Source organism: Thamnophis elegans, chromosome 3, assembly GCF_009769535.1.
Source record: "Thamnophis elegans isolate rThaEle1 chromosome 3, rThaEle1.pri, whole genome shotgun sequence".
In the NCBI taxonomy this organism is placed as follows: domain Eukaryota; kingdom Metazoa; phylum Chordata; class Lepidosauria; order Squamata; family Colubridae; genus Thamnophis; species Thamnophis elegans.
Window position 1 is genome coordinate 24,279,912 of NC_045543.1, and position 20,630 is coordinate 24,300,541.

Genomic DNA, 20,630 nt, shown 5'->3' on the forward strand with positions numbered 1-20,630 from the left:
ATTCTGTTTAGCTTAGTGCGGAAGACTTCAGGATTTTAAGTCTGTGCATATATATTTTATCAATGTTCAAATTTCAACCAATATACCAAAGATGAAAGTAGTATGATCAAAATGATAAAGTGCAATTCACAATAACAGTGCGCTGATCTAATACAAAAAATTCTGGAAGAATTTGTTTACTCCAAGAAACCTACTTCAGGAAAAAGTTGCTTGCTAAGAACAGTCAAGTAGAAAAAGAAAGCTGCAAGAAAAGGTATGAAAATAATTATAAGGAACGTCAGCTGTTGAGTGGATCCAAACAGCCTGAGAAGTTTTCTTTAGCTATTTCTTCAACCAACGTGCAGTAGCAAAACCGTTTTTTTCATTTTCTTTGGCAGAAAATGAGTTAAGTTTTAGATGGAAAAGGTTGATTTGACAAGGAGTATTTATGCAAGTTATCCAGTTTTTCCCCACTTTTTTTATTTTCTGACATTGGGTAGCATACAAAAAGACAGGTGAGTTTATTTTCTAATAGGAAGCAAGGCTCTCAAAAATTAACCGGTGCCATAGCTGCTGTAGTCAAATACACCTTTCTTAAAGAATGAAGAGAATTCACAAATGTCATGTTTGGACAGGATCAAGCCCTCTTTATTTACATATAGTGGAGATGATGGAGAATTAAGCATTGCATCGAAGAAGTCTCTGAGGTATTTCTGGAAAAGAAAAGTAAAACAGGACAACAGTTACATTAATGTTGCATAATTAACAGTACATATATTACTCAACATTGTTTTTATTTGAAACACTGGAAAATAAAGACAGAAATATGACACCTTTACATGTGAATTGGTTGCAAAATCTAGACAACTTAAGACTTAGTATGCAGTGAGCTGTCGATGAAGTCTACACACTTTTTTTCTTTAAAAATGTAGAGCAAGATCTCCTTCTGCTCCTGAAAGTGAATGAAATCTGAAATGCAGTTTGTGATAGGAAGTGAATTCTTATATCTATGGGGTCAATGATTCAAAGAAACAAAATTGGTGTGGCCTCTGATTTTGTCTAAAAAGCAGAGTTATATAGCACCTCGGATTCAGGCTCTCAAGAGCGCAGGAGCATGGATGCAATTGTGTGATCTCAGAAAGACACATATGAAGATGTCATGGATTGGAATGGGACGTGTTGTGACTCTCTTGCCCTAGCTGACTTGCTGTATGACAACTTGCTGCGGCTGACTTGCCACAGGACAACTCACTGTGGGACAATTCAGTGCGGGATAACTCAAGGGAAGTAGAGCCTCGAGGACTAGCCTCGAGGACTTCTAGCCTCAAGGACTTCTAACTTGAGAAAATTCAAACCTAAAGTAAGACAAGGCCCTTATTCACTTGTCCCTCTCTTAAATTATCCTGCATTGAATTGTGATGCAGCGAATTGGCTGGGACAAGTTGGCCACAGTGATTTGTCTTAGACCTACCACAGATAAGCAATATGAAGATATTCTCTGCATTCGGAAATACTTTTTGGAAATGGGTTCTGAAGTACTGCATAGTCCTACCTAATAGTGTCTGAATATCATTACATTTCAGCATATGCTAGAACATCTTGGCAAATAAGGGGCAAATTATACATAATGTGAAGAGTTTACAATAAAGGTCAACTATTGTTGAAAAAATTAGGCTAATCCTAGTCCTTGTTGGTCTTCCAGAAGCTATGAACAATTGGGTTTTTCTAAAGGGCATTTGGGGAAAGAGTGGACACCACTGTACTGATGTCATTACTGAGTTTTTCACTGATTAATTATTTTGATTTTATGCTTTTTATTAAGTTTCATTGTTTTATACTGTAAACTGGCAAGAGTTGTTTTGAGATTCTAGGGTGGGAGGGTGGGAAGGGTAATAAAAATGAAATGAAATACAAAAAGATGAAAAAACAACCCAACAAAAACCTATGGGAACACATAAAGTGTATCAGCTGTGTTATGTTAGTTATTATGTCTTCACTAACAGGAAACAAGATCAGTGTTGGTCAAATTATTTGGAAAAATTGTGTAGGGGAAAAGTGATGGTTCTGTCTCCCATTACCATGCTCTTTTTGCTTTCCCCGCAGTATTTTTAAGAAATCATAAAAAAGCACTGTAGTTCATAATTCATAATGTTTGGAATGGTAAGCTACAGGTTGTTTTTTTTTTTTTAAAAAGAATATTCTTATTGTATGTTCTATAGAGGTACACATACAATCTAAATTAATTTAGCTTGCTAGTAGAAGCTTATTTGTTAAATTGGTTACAATGTCACATATATATGTGTGTATACACACACACACACACACAAATATGATATAGATCTAAATAGCTTAATTGTATTATTTCTAGTTGTACAGATTTAATGCTGAGGCAAAATAAGAATAAATAATACTGCTGCCAAATATCTCTAAAAATTATAAACTAAAAAATGATGTTCAGAGGCATTTAGAAAAGTATTTAATATGCTTTCCCATTTCCACGTAGGGCCAAAATTAATTTTTTTCAGTGGCATATCCAAACACATGTGCATATTTTGAAAAAGTTTTTTAAGTATTTCAAATCTTAATGATTCATTAGTTTTCCCAATATGTTTATATAATAAATGCTGCATTTGTTAAATATTAAATAATATTTGCATAAGTTTGAAAACGTATGTTTGCTCTAGATAATTACCACTCAATAACATCACATGCTATAGCAACCAAACCAAAATCTAAGGCTTTATGATAATAAAGAAATATGAATCTATAATATTACACATTTAAAAGTTGCATTTAAAGGAATCCTTCAATTACTAGGAAATTTCCTTGTACTTTTCCCATGGCGATTGGCAGAATAACTTCTGCCAAAATTAGTAAGGACTTTTATTCCACTTGTAGCACTAAGAGAAGTTGCCTTTTAAACATATTTGATTATTTGTAGAACTTAATATTTTTATTTGCATACTATTGTTTAAAGGTAAGCATAATTTACTTTTAAGATGGTAGTGTTATTTTGGATAGGGTAAGAGTATTTTATAATTTTTAAAGTATTTTTAGCAGAGCTATATCAAATGGAATCTTTCCTTATTTTGAATCTTTAAGTTAATTATATAGCAAGGTTATCCTCATACAAAATATGTCTGTGGTATTGGAGATGCTAGGAATTTCTAGGTTCTTTATGGCACATCACATTTATTTCTTTTTTGCCATACCATTATCAGCTGTAAGAAAACTGCAATTTAGAAGCTTCAAACACTATAGTTTCTAAGATGCTGGAAAATGAACCAGAGTTTCTAAAAAAATTTCCAATATCCACAGCAGATGCATATCAGACCTTTTCCTGAATGTCATATGTTTATAGACCATCAGAAATCTGTTTCTTTAATCACAATAAAAACCCATATGATACTCTTTTCTTGCTGCCACTACTATGTTATAGGTAGCTTTATGCATTACAGAAATTTTTATTTCTATTTTTATTGCTTTTACTTTAATATCTTAAGACAGGCTTGCACATCATCATTGTGATACATATACAGATTGTAAATCTAAGAGGTCACACATCTTACTATTGGATGGTGCTACATTCACATCTTGTGCATCACTGGATGCTTATTATAGCTTCTGTATCCATCTTATATAATAAAAAAACAATTAAGAAAAATAACAACTCACGTTCCTACTGGAAATCTCAGTTTTTACCAGGTAACAAATAAGAAAGTTAGGACCACAAGAAACAATTGATAAATTGACCCATAAAGTTTTTGTCAAAATTCTTAGTAAAAACATTATGATATCTAAGTGCAATTAATGAAAGTATTGGGTACTGTCCAAATGCATGATACAATGAAACATTTTTTTTTGGTACTAAAAGATTTATGACACAATCAAATTAAATTTTATTATGGCCCTTAGACCAGAGAATACAATAAAAATTCATAAAACTGTAATTACTATATTATGATGCAATTAAAACCCCTAATTTCTTGAAATTTGTTTAATGTCTCCTATGATAATACAAATTATAAACTATTCCCATTGTCCTCCAAAGATTTTATTTTCACCAAGCTTTAAGTTAAGCAAATTTAAGCAAATTTTAGATTTCTTAAAGATATTTTGCATTTATTGTGATTACTGTAATCTGTGTATACAAAAGTTCCTGTTGTCACTTAAAAACTAACCAAAAAAAAACAAACAAAAATGAAACAGCTATCTGAAATGTTCGTTGGGCTGCAACAGAAAATGAATAGAACTGGGATAAAGCCATTGTCCATAAGTAAATTGCTGTTCTCAAGCTACAATAGCAAAAACACTATATTATTAATGTTTTGTGCATCATTTATTACTAAGAGTTTTCCAATGGAAATCTGGTGGTATAAACATTATACTGAATGTCATCCATCAAATTAACTGTCCCAGCTAGTCAAGTTCAACCTGCAATAATCATTTCCAATAATGCTTCCTATTATATCTTAATGCATGAAATCCATTTGGAATCCATAGAACGTAATGATCTTTCTAATGTTTACACATTAAAAATAAGGTTATTTGCTGCCAATAGAGAGAAAAATCCCTTACTCTTTCACCTGTTCTGGAGAGTAAAATCTATGATTTATAGTTTCTGCACTTCTGTGAGCTTTTTGAATGTATAAGGGCATATTAAAAAAGAACAAAATAGGTCTTGGTAGTGAAGGAAATCAATCTTTTCTCCTGAGCAATAGTCAAAACAAGTCTTGTCAAAAACTATTCACAGGAAACAACAGAGGAATTGAATTTACTACACGTCTCTAGGTTAGCAGTGACAGGGTGTCAATTTCTGATATGGCTTCGACAAACAGCTAGCCCAAATGCTTGACATGCATCACCCTTCACTTCCTTGAGTGAAATAAAAAACTGAGTGATGATTGATAAGTTGGCTCTGAAAAGGGACAAGACGAAATGCATCTTCTTTCTATACTTGAGCATTCCTGTCATTGATATACATGAGTTGTGAGCTTTAGCTGAAAACTTGGTACATACAAACTCAGTACAAAAGCATAACGGAAGCTGACAAGAGTAATTAATAGAAAAATTGGATGGTATTTTTTTGTCCAATAAGATGTATATTTTCTAACTCAAACTACAACATATATTTTACAAGTCTAGTATACAAGATATATCGTATTTCTATTTTAAAGATTAACAAACTATGATAAAAAATAAATATTTAGAAACCTTCCAAAAACTCATTTGAAGGACAGAAAGAAACACAACAACACAGCCTACATCTCAACTGTAAAAGTAAGGCTAACAGTAGTGCCTTTATTCTTGCAAAATTTAAGTATCTGGATATTGGATCATTTTCTTCAAAATTCTTTTTAAAATGATATTTCACTGGGAACTTGGGACAGCTTTTCCTAAGTTAGCACTTTTGCATAAAGCACCACTGAGCATTTGCATTGGATACTGCTAGACTGATTGAAAGGGAAGATTATTTTGACAGATAGCAAACTGGCTTTAGAGCAGGCAACTCACTTTGGATCAAGGTTTAATACTTTATCATCTAAACTAAAATACTCAAAGCAGTTGTAAATGTTGCTTTCTTAGAATTTAAGGAAGCTTTTGACTCACCATCAGTGGATACAGATATTGGATAGCTACCTCCTTCCATTCATGTATGGATTACAAAATGACATGATGCAGCATGGATGTAATTAGAAAGGGAATGAAACAAGAATGTATCCTTGCTCTACTACTGTTCAGTTTTTATATAAATTCAACAGTCGGGTTCTTAGAAAAAGAAGAACACCATCTTCTAATATAGCATGGACTGTTTTACACAGGTGGTGTTCTGACCTGGGCTTCCTGATACAGTAAAAAGCACATGCTTAATCCCAAAATCTTCTTTTTATTTCAAAGGCTGTGAATTATGTTCATTCACAGCCCGTAATGAGTCCCAAACAGTTTGTAAAGAGTCAGACAGTAGTCTGCCAAAGTCTTTCGGAATAAGGCTGATAACCACCCACCTTTATCTTCCTTGAAACGCTGCCAAAGACCTAATGGGCAATTAGCTTACAAGGCCACATGGACCAGAGTCAAAATGGAGCTTCAGAATTTAAACCAACCAGCACAACCAAAGTTGCTTCCTGCAAAGACTCATGTGCTTTTGCTCCTCCTTTATGTCCTATGGGAGAGACCAATCACCTCCAAACCTTTTGGAGTTGTTCATTTTGTCTTAAATATTCTTGCCTTCTGGCAGCTCTGTGCATGTGCACACTGGGAACAGACTCCCCTGTTCCTCTGCCTCACTGATGTCTGACTCTGGAGGCTCCGGAAGCAGCACATAACTTCCAGATGGCCCTGTCCCTCCTCTCTGCTTCCGATACAGAGCCTTCATCTGAGCCTTCCTCAGATTCTAGGACTGGCCCATGTTCTTCCCCAACCTCCTCACTGTCCGAATCTGCTGCCAGCTCTGCAGGCCACCGGTGGACCACAACAGGTTGATATTGATGAAGTAGAGGGAGGGAATATGTCGTGAGTACAGGGGTGTAACAGGTGGACTGGCAGGATATTGGGAAATTGGTAGTAGCAACAGGAGGAATGGTGATTGAGGAAAGGGAGGAAGGTGTTCTGAAGGGAGAGTATCTGCGTTGGTAGGGTGAGTCGCACTGTTAGATAAAGCAGCCGTATTAGTACCTGAGGGAAGGGCAACCAAAGTGGTTCAGTTTTCAGCTTTACTGAATCAAATCTGACCCAAAACACTTCAGCAGAACTGCTGGAACAGGACTATAAGTTCTGGGTTTGAAACAAGAATATATGCCTACTTGCTGCACATACCTACAATAGAGCTATTATCGTAACACTGATGGATGCAAATAATCCAGTACTTTCATCACAGTAGTCTTCAGTTTTACATTTTATCATTAAGAATTCTCAAGGTCAGAAATACCCACTGTCTTTATATATAGTGTGAGTCTTTTTAGCCACTGGTTCATATTCTATTCTACTCTACTGTGTCTTCTACAGAGATCAAAGTGGTTTACTCTTCTAGAACTTCTTCTCAAGCCATTTGTTGGGTGGCTAAATAAATTTTAGATGTAAATGTCACACACTATTAGATTAAGGCTATTTTTTAAATCAAAATGGTATTGTTAGTATGCTGGATTCAGTCATTGTTAGCGGCACATTAAGCTACAGGAGAATATTTTTCCCAGCTCATTTATATAAAGCAACAGTAGACTCATTGTATTAGGGTGGCAATTCATCTTACTCTTAGCATTCCTCTCTCCCTTAGGTGTTGTAACTGTAAAATAAATGTATTTTATTATTTCAGTCCAAGTCAGGAAACATAAAAATTTGATAAACTTCTACCAGGAAAAAACACACACTTGTAACTATTTTCTAAGACTTCTTCCTTCTTCTACTTAGTCCTTAAAAATCCTGATTTATAGAGCTAAGACATAAGAAAGATTCACATGATGTCCCTAATTATAGGTCTGCAAAAAAATTTTTTCGAGAGCTGTTTTGGTTATTCCATGTAATCTTTATGTTTTTTGGTGGTTTTTGTCATAGGACATCATGTTTCCTGACAATTTAGGTAACTATGTTAAATAAGGCAATACCTCAAAATAAATGGAAATAGACTTATAAAATTAAAGTTTTATTACAATATTTTCATGAAAATCCTTTTTTGAACTGAAATGAGCTCACCTACACACACTAAACTCTATTCTTTTTCCTTGTGAGGCTCCTCTTGGTGCATTTACGCTTGTGAGTAGCATCTGGAATGTCTCTCTGAAGCATCCAACAGTAGTCTGCCATCATTGTAATGCTCCATTTTCCCTGGTATCTCCTTTCCATCTCTTTAATGTCTGGGTGGAACCGTTCACCTTGTTCCTCACTCACAGCTCCCAAATTTTCAGGAAAGTAGTCAAGATGGGACTGGAGGAAATGCACTTTCAAACTCATCAGGCAACCTAAAGCTTGAAATGCTTTCAACATTCTTCCGACGATCTTTTTGTAGTGAGGATCTTTGTTATTGCCTCTTAATTTCTGTACAACTTCTTTAAATGCAATCCACCCTTCTTTTTGAGGATCCATCATGGTATTGACAAACTCTTGATCAACTATAAGCCTTCTAATGTCTGGTCCAACGAACACACCTTCCTTCAATTTTGCCTCCGACAGGCATGGAAACTTGGTGATCAAGTATTTGAAGCATTCTCCATCTCTTGGAAGTGATTTTACGAATTGCTTCATGAATCCCAATTTTATGTGGAGAGGTGGTAGAAGAACTTTATGGGAAGGTACCAAAGTTTCTCAAAGGACATTTTTTTCACCGACTGTTAGCACCCTTGGCTGCCAACTCTTCTTGGTCCAGTGATTTTGTCAGTCTCGACTGTCCCATAAACACAGAAAACAAGGATATTTGGTATACCCAGTTTGTTGCCCGAGCAACAAGACCTTCAAGTCCCCACACACTTGCCAACCATGGTCTTCATATTTAAGTTTACAAAGAACCAATTCCAAGTTCTCGTAGGTTTCCTTCAAGTGTACGGAATGACCTACAGGTATGGAAGCGTAAAAACCGTTGTGGAGTAAAACTGCTTTGAGACTTCTTTTTGAAGAATCTATAAAAAGACGCCATTGCTCTAAATCATATTGGATTTTAAATTGACCCATCAGACCTTAGACATTGATGCAATAAACCAACTTGTCTTCCTGGAAGAAGGAACAAATTCCTTTTGACGATGTCTGAACCATGAAGATGACATTCCTGGCAACAATAAATTCCTGCTTTTCAGCCTTTTTTTTTTTTTTAATATAGTTTTTATTAAACATAATTACCTTTAAAAACAGAAAGAAAAATACAACAACATAAGAAAAGACAAAACATACATAACAATATAAAGTAAATATACAGCCATTTGTATCGGCATTCATTAGTTATACATTTTTTTTAAGCGTAGAACATACAGATACAAATACAATTTTGATCTGAGTAACTCAAAGGCATCTTTGGGAAGATTCAAGTCTCTTACCAAATCATTCATCTCCTCCTGAGAAAACAATTTTGGTCTTGTATCATCTTCAGAGTCAGAACTTGATTCGTCATCTGGTTCAGGTATGACTTCACCTTCATCGGAGCTAGGTATCTCTTCCAAGATAGCAGGGGGCTTGGGTACTGGTATATCTGTGCCATGGGGGATGGGACGAATTGCTGAGTGAAGATTGGGGTATGAAATGGAATGCTTCCATTTGGAATTAAATCCTTTCACATCGCATGAACAAAAGTAACAGTCATCACTATGGTTCTTTTGCTCTCGCCATACCATAGTAATCCCATAACGGAAAGATTTTTTCTTACCCTTGAACCAGTTTCGGAGATCCTCAACACACCATTTGCACACTTTATGAGGCGCCCAAACTTTATCTTGATCTCCAATTTTTAGTCCAAAGTATGCAAAGTATACTTTTTTTCACAAAGTCTGTAATATTCTGCTGTTGCTTCAACACTGTATATTCACCACAGATGAAACAGAAACTGACTGGCAAATTAATATACTTTCGCAGAGCCATAACATAATGGTTGAAGAATGACGAGCTAACATGAATTGTGATGAAAAAGTATGAACAGCTTAGAACCAAGAACCTGATGATGAGAGACATGAGACGTCACAGTGCTGGCCACGCCCTCTGCACTGACCGGAGATCTGCTATCTGCTCTGTGTCTCCCTCCCACTGGATTCTTCAGGAAAGATTAACCCCTTCCATCATTACAGCACAGACTTAAAACTTGCTTAGCTTATGTATATATTGCTGACCATCAGATTTACAGTGCTATTTTTTTTTACATAACTCAGACAAACCCTTTAAGGTTTTGGGGGCATTTTATATCTTAAATGCACTTATGTGAATTAATTAATAGTAATTTGGACTTTAAATTTGGTTAAAAACCAAATATAAAAAAAATACCAAAAATTTTAAAAAATGATAAATTTGAAGACAATTTTGCATGTTGTGGTAAATCATGATGTCTAGGAGTTTTTGCAATATTTTATTTGTTTTCAGCACACCAAAATACATGGAAATTAGATGAAAATAATCAAACAGCTTTTTAGTCGCAGAACTGTGTTAAGTGACAGAAGCTTCATTTTTTAAAAAAATATTTACATTTAATCCTAACTATAAAAAGGCACCAGGATTCCTTTTTACCGAATCCATTGGCAAATTTATTTATAGGACTTTATCAGAATTAGATTCTGACAATAAAAATTTTCATTCATTTCTGTAACCATCCTTCATTAAGACCATCTATTATGTTACTATCTATAATTACCACACTTTTGTCTCATACAATTTTATTATTTTTTGTCGAGTTTTATAGGAGGATTCAATAGTGTTTTTAGGGCAGACCTGAGGATTTTATGCCGTGTGGGCAGTCCCAGTCTGGCTTGCACTGGTGGCGGGGATAGTGGCCTTCCATAACAGTCTCTGTTTCTCATGTGGTCCCTTAGAAAAATTAATTGCCAACCCCTGTTCTAAGTACTCAGCTTTGGATAAAACTCAATTATAGAGTTAAAAATTCCCTTAATTCTTTTCAGTCCAAAGTTGCTTCTACTTTTCTTGTACCGAATGTAATAGCCATTTCATGCAACTTGTGTAAAAGCAGTGGTTGAACCCTTCTGTGTAGCTCTTCTCCAAATATTTGCATTTGCTATGGCTGCTAAGTGGTGGTTAAGTTATTGTTGCTGATTTATCAAAGAAAAATGCATTCAGGTGTCAGCGCATTTCATATTAATACATACTTAGCAAGTAATTCCTTTCCAAAAGAAGTAATTTTAAAATTAAATGTTGGCATCCTTTTTCCCCCTTTAAAATCCCACAGGGTTTTAGAAACAGGCAAATAATGATGGCATTTCCCTATTTATAGTTATCAAATGCCATGAATGGGTAAACATTAACTTCTATTCATTACTTTAATCAACAAAATCCTTGGCTGTGTCAGTCAAGACAGATTTAATCAAGGAAGGCCCACTGTAAAGTTAAAATTGCATACTTAAACTACTGAATAAATAATTTAGAGGTTTACTGTGGAATAGGCTATCATAAACCACTAAATTAACAGCTGGCTTAGTCTTGTTGGAACTGGTAATCCTATGTTTAAATGTTGTCACTTATGTTGGAGGCTAAGTTATGGATTTATGAGTCTCTTTTTAAAAAAACAAACAAACCATGAGCTATTATATCCCATAGTCATGTCTTCAGCAATGTTGATCTGCTAGCCTCTGTTATTTCCAATTCTGGAATTTGTTCTTTCTTGAACTCGTAAATTCTTTTCAGATATCATTTTCTTGTTGGATTTTGATTTCAAACTTTATATATTTGTAATGTGTAAACAACTTTTCTTTCTATAATCCTACAGCTGTTGGCCTTGGTTGTTCAGTCAACAGTCTTGGAGTTATATAGCCCATTTGTCATCAAGAATCTAACACCTCGTTGATCCAGGTGATGAGTGATGTGGGAAGGGTTTCTGTAAATTATGTCTCACCACATTGTTCATGGGAGACACACTCTTCATTTAACTCCTCTAATGAGACTTGTCCAGTAGGGTTGAACCTGATTGGGGGATGTGTACCCACACATGCACAGATACACACACACAGAGGTCAAAGTGACAAGCCTATTCTTCCTTATTTTTCTCTACATCAGTTGAATGTAAATATCTAGCCTCTGTTAATGCTAAATAGTAGATATTTTTCATACTCCAGAAATACTTGATTACAGTTCAGTGATAAAATTTTACAGCAAGCTATTGCCCTTTTAGGTTATTCCTCCAGGTGACAAGTAGAGCTAATATTTCAGCAGCTGCCTGCTGACTCAACAAAGAAATCTTTTCCTGGCCTATTACTTAGATTGACACGATAGCTGCTTATAGCATAGTGAATTTACACATACAATCAAGATATATACTAAACTGTTAGATCTAAAATTCAAGCAATTAACTTGGCTTCGAGATGTTAACACAGGGAAGGACATTTGGGCTGGAGTTTTAGCTGGAAATTCTGCTTAAAAAACCTTTGGCAAAGCTTGGTTTTAAAAGTAAAAACCAATAATGAACAGACGTTATCTACATTTCAAAAAGCAATGAATGAACCAGTATGAATTGGTATGTCTCTTTGCCATATACTCTTGATAAACGTGTACTGTATTTTTCGGAGTATAAGAAGCACCTTTTTTCCTCAAAAAAGAGGCTGAAAATCTGGGTGCGTCTTATATATCGAATACAGCATTTTTTGCCTCCTGAAGCCCCGCCCCTTCACCAAAATGGGCATGCATAGCCTTATGAAGGCTTTCAGAGAGCTCCTGGGAGCTGGGGAGGGCAGAAATGAGCAAAAATTGGGCCTTTTTTGCCCCCCCCCCCAGCACTCTATAAGCCTCCCTAAGGCTATGCATGCAATTTCTTTGACAAAAAACAGGCGCGTTTTTGCGGTTTTTGCTTCCCCTCCGCCCACCAGAAGCTCTGTGCAAACCCCACCAAGGCTATTCATGCCTTTTATTTGAAAAAAATGGGCCCATTTTTGCAAAAAAAACAAAAAAACAGGCCGTTTTTCAGAGGTTTGCAGAGTGCAACCCCCCCCTTTTTGAAAGCTCTTTAACTGATGAGAATTACATTGATAAAGTGCTGTGCCAGCAGAAACAAAGACTTAAGGTTTGTCAGCAATTTCCTTCTCCAGCACATGGACAAATACACCTAGAAACATTTACCTACCTACTTTCTCTCTCCATAAATACCTATCTACTGTATTTCGCTCTCTCTCTATCCCTCCATCTACCTACCTACCTACCTACCTACCTACCTACCTACCTACCTATTCTCTCTCTCCCTACCTATCTACTGTATTTCTCTCTCTCTTTCTCTTTCTCTATCCCTCTACCTACCTACCTACCTACTCTCTCTCCCTTCCTACCTACTATATTTCTCTCTCTCTCTCTCTCTCTCTCTCTCTTTCTCTCTCTCTCTATCCCTTTATCTACTTACTTACCTACCTACCTACCAATGTTCCCTCTAACTTTTCAGTGTGAGCAGAAAAGTATAGTGTTTGAGCGGCACATTTTCATGCCTGAGTACATGAATGTTTTTCACAGATGTCACCTAAGACAACAACGAAATCAGTATTATTTGAAACTCAAAGTTATGTTTATTCAAGGTACTCGCTTAATTAAAAGTGTTATATAATATCAGTATCACTTAACAACGCTCCTGTTTAGCAACCAAAATGTTGGCTCAGAAACTCTGGCATTTGAAGCACGCAAGTCTTAAAGCTAACAAGTTACAAGATCCTTGCACCCCTAACCCTTTAGAAAAAATACCCCAGAGGTCTTCAAACCTGACAGCTTTAAGACTTGTGGACTTCAACTCCCAGAATTCCTCTTCCAGTTGTGTTGCTCTTTCGCCTCGGTGCCACAGCTGCGGCGACGTCATCAGCCAGGATCTGCTTCATCTTCGGGTTTTTCACCGGGGGCAGAGCTGCCATTGAAGATGCCAAGCTCCCGACGCCACCAGAATAACTGCTGCCACCTCCTCCTCCTCCTCCAACAGCACCACATTTGCTGCCCGGCGCTGCGACTGAGGTGAAGCCGCCAAAGCTCCTGCTGGCACCACCACCTGTAGCAGCGCCTGCCCCTCCACTCAGAGCACCTGAGCTGGGCACAGCGTTATCCCTGCTGCTGCCTCCTCCTCCGCTGTGCTTTTGAGAAGCCATGAGGCCTTTTTTTCCCTGCTCCCTTCCTACTGGCTCCCGTGATGGCGCCACCGTTGGGTTTCTTCTCACCACTTCACCTTTGCCAGTGCTCCAGCGCCCTTTTCCCCTCCCACAGTCGGTCCGCACCTGCCGTCCATCTCCCGCCCCACAGGAAAAAAAAGGCATCATGGCTCCTCAAAAGCACAGTGGAGGACGAGGGGGCAGGGGTAACACGGGGCCCAGCTCAGGTGCTCCAAGCGGAGGGGGAGGCGCCACTGCCATGGGTGGGGATGCCAGCGGGAGGTTTGGCAGCTTCACTTCAGCCGCAGCATTGGGTGGCAAATCCGGCAGTGTTGTTGGAGGAGGAGGCGGCGGCAGCAGATATACCATTGGTGGAAGGGTCTTTGGGGCTTCACTTCACTAGGATTGGCTGCTCACAAAGGACCTCCCTGGGCTTGCTTTGCTGAACACGGGGCGACTGACGGTAGTTTGAGCAGGCGTGGCCGGCTCAAAGACAGAGGGTTGCAGGAGGCCGTGGCAGCTGAAAATGATGCTCGGGAGCCCATTTTCACTGGTAGAAGCACCACGGGAAGGTCCTTTGCTGTTTCCAGGGTGGCCCAATGGGCCAGTTCTAAGTGCCCCATGGGACAGATCTGGCCCCGGGCCTTGAGTTTGACACCCGTGGTCTAGATAGTCACTTATCTAAAATGGTATAGGTTCTCCTGCCTGAGCAGGGGGCCAGACTAGAAGATCTCCAAGGTCCTTTGTAGCTCATCCTGTCCTGTCCTATCCTATCCTATCCTATCCTATCCTGTTCTAATTAAATTATATATAGCCACAGAAACAGCATTACAGTTTACCTTTTATACGATTATAGTTACATTATAGTGGTGTTTTTATGGTTACCATTGTAATAGTAGTAATCAAATGTATGAAAATACATTTTGTGAAAACCCAGCATTTCTACTAGAAAAACAAGATCTGTGATAAATGACAGTGTCATACATGGAGTATATTCTCCCCAGTAAGGCAAAACTGCAATTGTTTATTAGAAATCTTTCCAGCACAGTTAAGCTCATTTCTCTCAACACTTTTTAATCACAACTTTAAAATCAATTGAAAAAGAATTGTCATTACTCATCTTCACTGATTTTATTACATCCTCCTAAATCTCAGGTTCAGCTCTACCCATGGAATGGAAACAATCGGGACTGCATTAACTGGCAGAAACAACATCTCAGAATGCTGAATTCTTGATTTTAGTTAGCATTCCACATCCACCCTGCTCTCATTGGAGCCATGTCAACTCACACAATGTGAATTATTCCCTGTGCCAATATGCATCCAGAATTCTCCATCAACTGATTGTTTAATTATCATGTGGATAATAGGGGTGATTGGGGTGGAGACATCCTGCTGCTTTCCTGCTACAAATGTGGTAGGAATGCTGGAATGGAGGCAGAGTAAGAGAATCCAGTCATCAAACAGGGTTGTTTGAAGCTAAGAAAGCAATGAAGCTTCCATGAAGAAGAAAAGATGATGGAAAGTAGCAACAGCAGGTAGGAGAAATAATGGTAGAAATCCAGTTTAAAGGGTTGAACACTTCAGAAAGTTCTTTAAATAAATAAAAAAATACCCTGGCAGTACGGCGTTCCATTCAGATTCTGAAACCATAAAATGTTTGATGTAATCTTGGCCAGAGGACAGAAGGTTCTTTTGATGTTTGTCCCTGACAGATACTTTCTTCTCATTGCTTCTTATTAGTGTGATACTTTTTTTAAAAAATGTTTGTTGAAAGTAAATGAAGCAAATTGAAGTAAAGCAACTCTTGGGATTAAATGTTCACTGTTTAGATTTTTTGCTTAGAAGAAAAAGCATCAAATCAGAAATCACTAACTACTCATTTTGAATAACCTTTGGGGGCGGATTGTCCATGTGATGAACCTATGGAAGTACTTCTGCCTCACCATTACTTTTTAATTTCAGGGTTTTTCATTCATAATATAATTTTTTGATCAAGTTCCTAGCCTTCTATTATAAATATGGTCTCATTGTTGTAGTTATTTATTGAAAAGGACTTTCTCTATAACAAAAAAAATATCTATGCTCTCTTACCAAATTAGCAAATTAAATAGATGGGCAGAAAGGCAAGATATAATTCAAAACAATACTCCAAATCTAATGAATTGTTAGTATATGCATTAACCTATATAGATAGTAATACTAATAGCAGGTCTGAACTCACCTTGTTGAAAAAGGAAATGCAAAAATATAGTAGCACAAATAAAATAAAATAAAGCTAATTAGAGGAAATATATTTATAATGGGAAAATATAAAACGTAAGCCCCAACAATGGCAGTTTTTCTCCCAAAAACAGAGCTCTGCCCATTGTATTAATAATTACATCAACGCAATTAAAATCATTTTCAGCTGAGACCGTGACATCACTACAGTCAGTATAGATAACATTATACTGGGTGGACCTGAGAATATGGTGGAGTCAATGATTGCTGAACTGAATATTCTGAATAATGGAATTATCTTGGCTATTAGTTTTACATATTTTAATGATTGTTTAAGATCATTTTATATTCTTCTTCCTTGATTTTAAATTGTTGCATTGGTTTTTGGCTTTTTTATATTTTTAAAATGATTTGTGAACAATCCAGAATCATCCATCCATCCATCCATCCATCCATCCATCCATCCATCCATCCATCCATGATTTTCCCAACATTGCTAATATTTTGCTCCTGTAATTGAATGGAATACTTTGCAACATAACAGTACCACTACTGAATATCAGGAATGGAGAGAATGATAAGAAAATTCAGACCTACAAATGCAAATAGTTTTCTGCTCTAAAGTTTCATCTTGCACATATCTTTTAGCTCTGTAAAGAAATAGTTTCTATTGAATTCTAAGAAATATTTCAATATAAGCTCAATATCTTTTTTGATATTTTTCATGGATTTATATCCTGTGCATATATCTCACATAGCTTTCATATTAAAATGAAGCATGGGGTATCTAATTTTTACTACATGAAATGATTTGTATTGATCACAAGAATAATTGTGTAAATATAACCTTAAAAGAACCCGGAAAAAGTTTTTTTTTTATTTAAAAAAAAATCTATTACCTCTAAGTGATTCCGCCGCTCTGCAATAACACGTTCATCCTTGTTTCCAAATAGTCTTTTTGGAGGAAATTCTAGCATTGCCAGCTGCAACAGACAATAGATGATGAATCAGCTGAGAAAAGTTTCTTAAACATGGAACAAAAATGCTAAACATAAGATATATGTGTTTATAGATGGTTTATTAATCAGACAGAGTTTGGATTGGTGGGTCCTCTCTTCACAAATCCAAGCAGCTTCAAAACAAGTCAAAAACAAATAATAGAGGAAAATCAGTAAATAAACCTTGGTGCATTTACTACTTCAGTCTTTGATCAATACTCTTCATAAAGTTTAGAAATTTAAATTCAAAAATAAGTTGAAATAGGTGTGTTTTGCAGTCTTTTCTAAAAGCATATATTTTATGCAATATATAAAGTACTGGAGAAATAGCCAAGGAAAGTAAATAAGAGATCTGTCAATTTGGTACTTCCAACTTCAATACAGTTCTTGTCCACTTCCTTTACTCTAAGATCTAAAATATGAGATTATCTTGTCTTGATGAAAGACAAAACAAGGTCTAATCCAAGAAAATTATTATAGAATCTAATACAAACCAAAACAGATGATTTGTAAAATATGTATTTTCCAAGTCATAAAGAGATCGAACCCTTGCACCTTGAGCTAATGAAGCAGACTGGCAGACAATGCTGACATATAATGGGCTAAATAATTTCATGAATTCCAATAATTATAAATTAACCTGTGTGGGGCTCATTGAAATTTCCAGGTCATTAATAAGCTCAGCCCATAAGAATGAAAAAAGTTCAGATCAGTATAGCAGAGCCTACATAATGAGCCAAATTGCCAAAAAGAAAAAAGCACCTAGTAGCTGCAGTTGAAGTTATATTGTATGCTTCCTTTTCAATTTAGGGCAAAATATGTGTTTTATTACCTACCACAGAGTCTTCTGGGAAAAGAAAGCTAAAGAAAAGCATATGTGTTTTCATATCTCTCATTACTTGATTTAGGAACAGCCACAAATAAAAATAGAAGAATGTCATTTTAAATGTGAGTTAGTTTGCCTTATGTCACTAGGTTTAGATTACATGTTTTGATTTTTCCATGTCGGACATGGGAAGAAATCAGATGTAATTTTATTCTGTACACTGTGTTAAGATCTGCTTAATCTATGTTTGACCTAAACATGGTGGTGGGAAAGGAATGTCCTACTTTCAGATTTTTGAACAAGCGAACACAAAGCAGCAGTACTAGAACTCAAAAGTAAAAGATGCAGATAAATCCATTTTTAAGTTAGAAAAACAATAGACATTTATTGATTTGGAAATTTGACAACTCTCTTATCTTTATTACTTGGAGCATTTCTTCAATTACTTGTCTGAAGACAAAACAATCTTTACCAAAATTTCTCCAGAACCTCAAAGGACAATATAAAGTTGCTATTAAAAATGTGAAAAACAAAACAACAGCATTGGCTACAACAATAATATTAACTAAAGTAGAAAAAATCAAGGCAAAGGGTAATCTTCTTTAAAACTTTAACCCAAAACCTCTCTTATCCAGCCTATTTCAGGTTAATTTATATTTCTGAAAAGTAAAATTAGTTATGGACAATTTACATTTGTTTAACTGAAAATATTTAAACTGTTATCTATTAATTTACATATATGAGTTATGCTTCTACACAGACTTTATTTGGAATGTTCTACATCTGTAAAAAATGGTAGATGTTACCATTTGTGTATAGCAACTTAAGTACAGCTCTGACTGAATTTATTATGTTTTCAAGACCAATATAGATGATATAGACCAGCGGTTCGCAACCTGTGGGTCGTGACCCCTTTGGGGGTCGAACAACCTTTTCATGGGGGTCGCTAAGACCATCGGAACTCTAAACTTTAGACTTCCCCTCGCGTTCCTCAAAATCCCCTGCGGATGGGTTCCGGAGTCATCGTTGGCTGCGCAGAGGGTCGCTGCGGCTCCATGCCATGGAAAACATAGCTCCACGTGCACACCCCATACAGTTACAGCCTTGGAGACTTCGTAATGGGAAATTCTTCTCAGTCGCCCAGGCTTCTGCTGAAGCTGCTCTCCGAGGCTTTCCAAAGCTCTCCAAAGGCAAGAAGTGGCTGCCAGTGAAGCTCTCAGCGATGGCAAGAGTCCAGCCGCTGCACCGGATTCAGCAAAGTGGCTCAAGCAGCAACGGGACATGCTTGGGGAAGGGAGAGCCGGAACTGACTGCCCGGGACTGTTTCTGCGCCACTGTAAAAATGTCTGTTTTCCAGCCGCAGGATGGAAGGAAAGAAGCCAGTCTTTGGAAAGAACCTCCCTCCCCCTCCAGAGAGCCTATGCCGAAAGACAGGAGGGGACTTGAATGCGGCAGATGGAGAAAGAAAGGAGATTGTGTCGGGCGGCGGGGGAGCGTTGGTCCCGTTATTGCTGGAGCTGCTTTTGCTGACTCCAGCATGGCGGTGGGACTCTTGCCATCGGTTTAGTGGTCCACCTTCTTTGCTAGTTCGGGCAGGTGGAGAAAGGAGGCATGCAAGGGGGCGTCGAGGGCGAAGGTGCTCCCCTTCGCCCTTGATGGCAGGGCTGCTTTATCACAAGCCTCCTTTCTTCCTCTGCTCGCCTGAGCAAAGAAGATGGGCCACTAAACTGATGGCAAGAGTCCCACCACCATGCTGGAGTCAGCAAAAGCAGCTCCAGCAACAACGGGATCAATAGGGAGTGGGAAATCCATGCAGAGGGAGGAAACACATGCATTCCCCACCTCCTCCATTGGAAACGAAGCAACTGTCAGAAGAGGGCAGCGCACGCCACGTGGGCTTGTGCAGCAGCCGAAGAACAGGACGTGAGGTGACCACAGTATTTGCGTGTGTCTGTTTGTGTGAGAGTGAGAGAGAGAGACAGACAGACAGGGAGAGAGACAGAGATTGGGGAGGGAGGAGAGAGGCAGAGAGACACACAGAGAGAGGGGAAGGGAGGGGACAGACAAAGAGCCACAGAGAGAGAGGTGGGGAAGGGAGGGAGAGAGACAGAGACAGAGACAGAGAGAGAGAGAGAGAGAGAGAGAGAGAGAGAGACAGAGACAGAGAGACAGAGAGAGAGACAGAGAGAGAGAAAGAGAAAGAAAGGAAGAATTGGTGGCTGTTTTGTTTTTTCTTTCCTTTTTTTCTTTTTAAAAGAAAGGCACTCTTTCCACTTAGAGCTGGGAGCCTGCTCTTAAACTAGACAAAGTTTCATTTATTTGTAATTAGAAATAAATATTTCACAATATATAATTGCATATTGTTTTTGTGATTAATCACTATGCTTTAATTATGTTCAATTTATAACAATAAAAATACGTCCTGCATATCAGATATTTACATTACGATTCATATCAGTAGCAAAATTACAGTTATAGAGTAGCAACGAAAATAATTTTATGGTTGGGGGTCACCACAACATGAGGAACTGTATTAAAGGGTCACAGCATTAGGAAGGTTGAGAACCACTGATATAGACAAAGGGGAATATCCAGCAAGTAAGGTAGGAGGGCAAAGAATGCATGAAGTCACATATCATCAAAAACAAAGTCATCTTGAGAAATACTCAACACTGGAATTGGTGGAATAGGTAGAATAGATGCTCAGCATCAATTTCTCTCAGTAGGACTTGTGATAGTTACATGCTGAGGCAGTAATATCCATTTGTGCATCAGATAGGATATGACCTAGCTGATCGATCTGTGGCACAGTGGTTAGAATACAGTATTGCAGGCAAACTCTACCAATAGCCTGGAGTT

General features: G+C 37.4%; 1 protein-coding gene across 2 annotated transcripts in view; it reads right to left on the bottom strand.

The window, feature by feature from the left end:
• Positions 1-439: 439 nt before the first annotated feature.
• Positions 440-20,630, bottom strand: part of KIF16B (kinesin family member 16B) — a 144,130-nt gene continuing 123,939 nt past the window's right edge. For both annotated transcript variants that reach the window (XM_032214485.1, XM_032214486.1), the window contains 2 exons: positions 16,847-16,930; positions 440-692 (listed from right to left, as the gene is read on the bottom strand). In XM_032214485.1, coding sequence (XP_032070376.1) covers positions 534-692; positions 16,847-16,930 — 243 coding nt within the window. In that variant the 3' untranslated portion in view covers positions 440-533. The remainder of the gene's footprint in view (positions 693-16,846; positions 16,931-20,630) is intronic.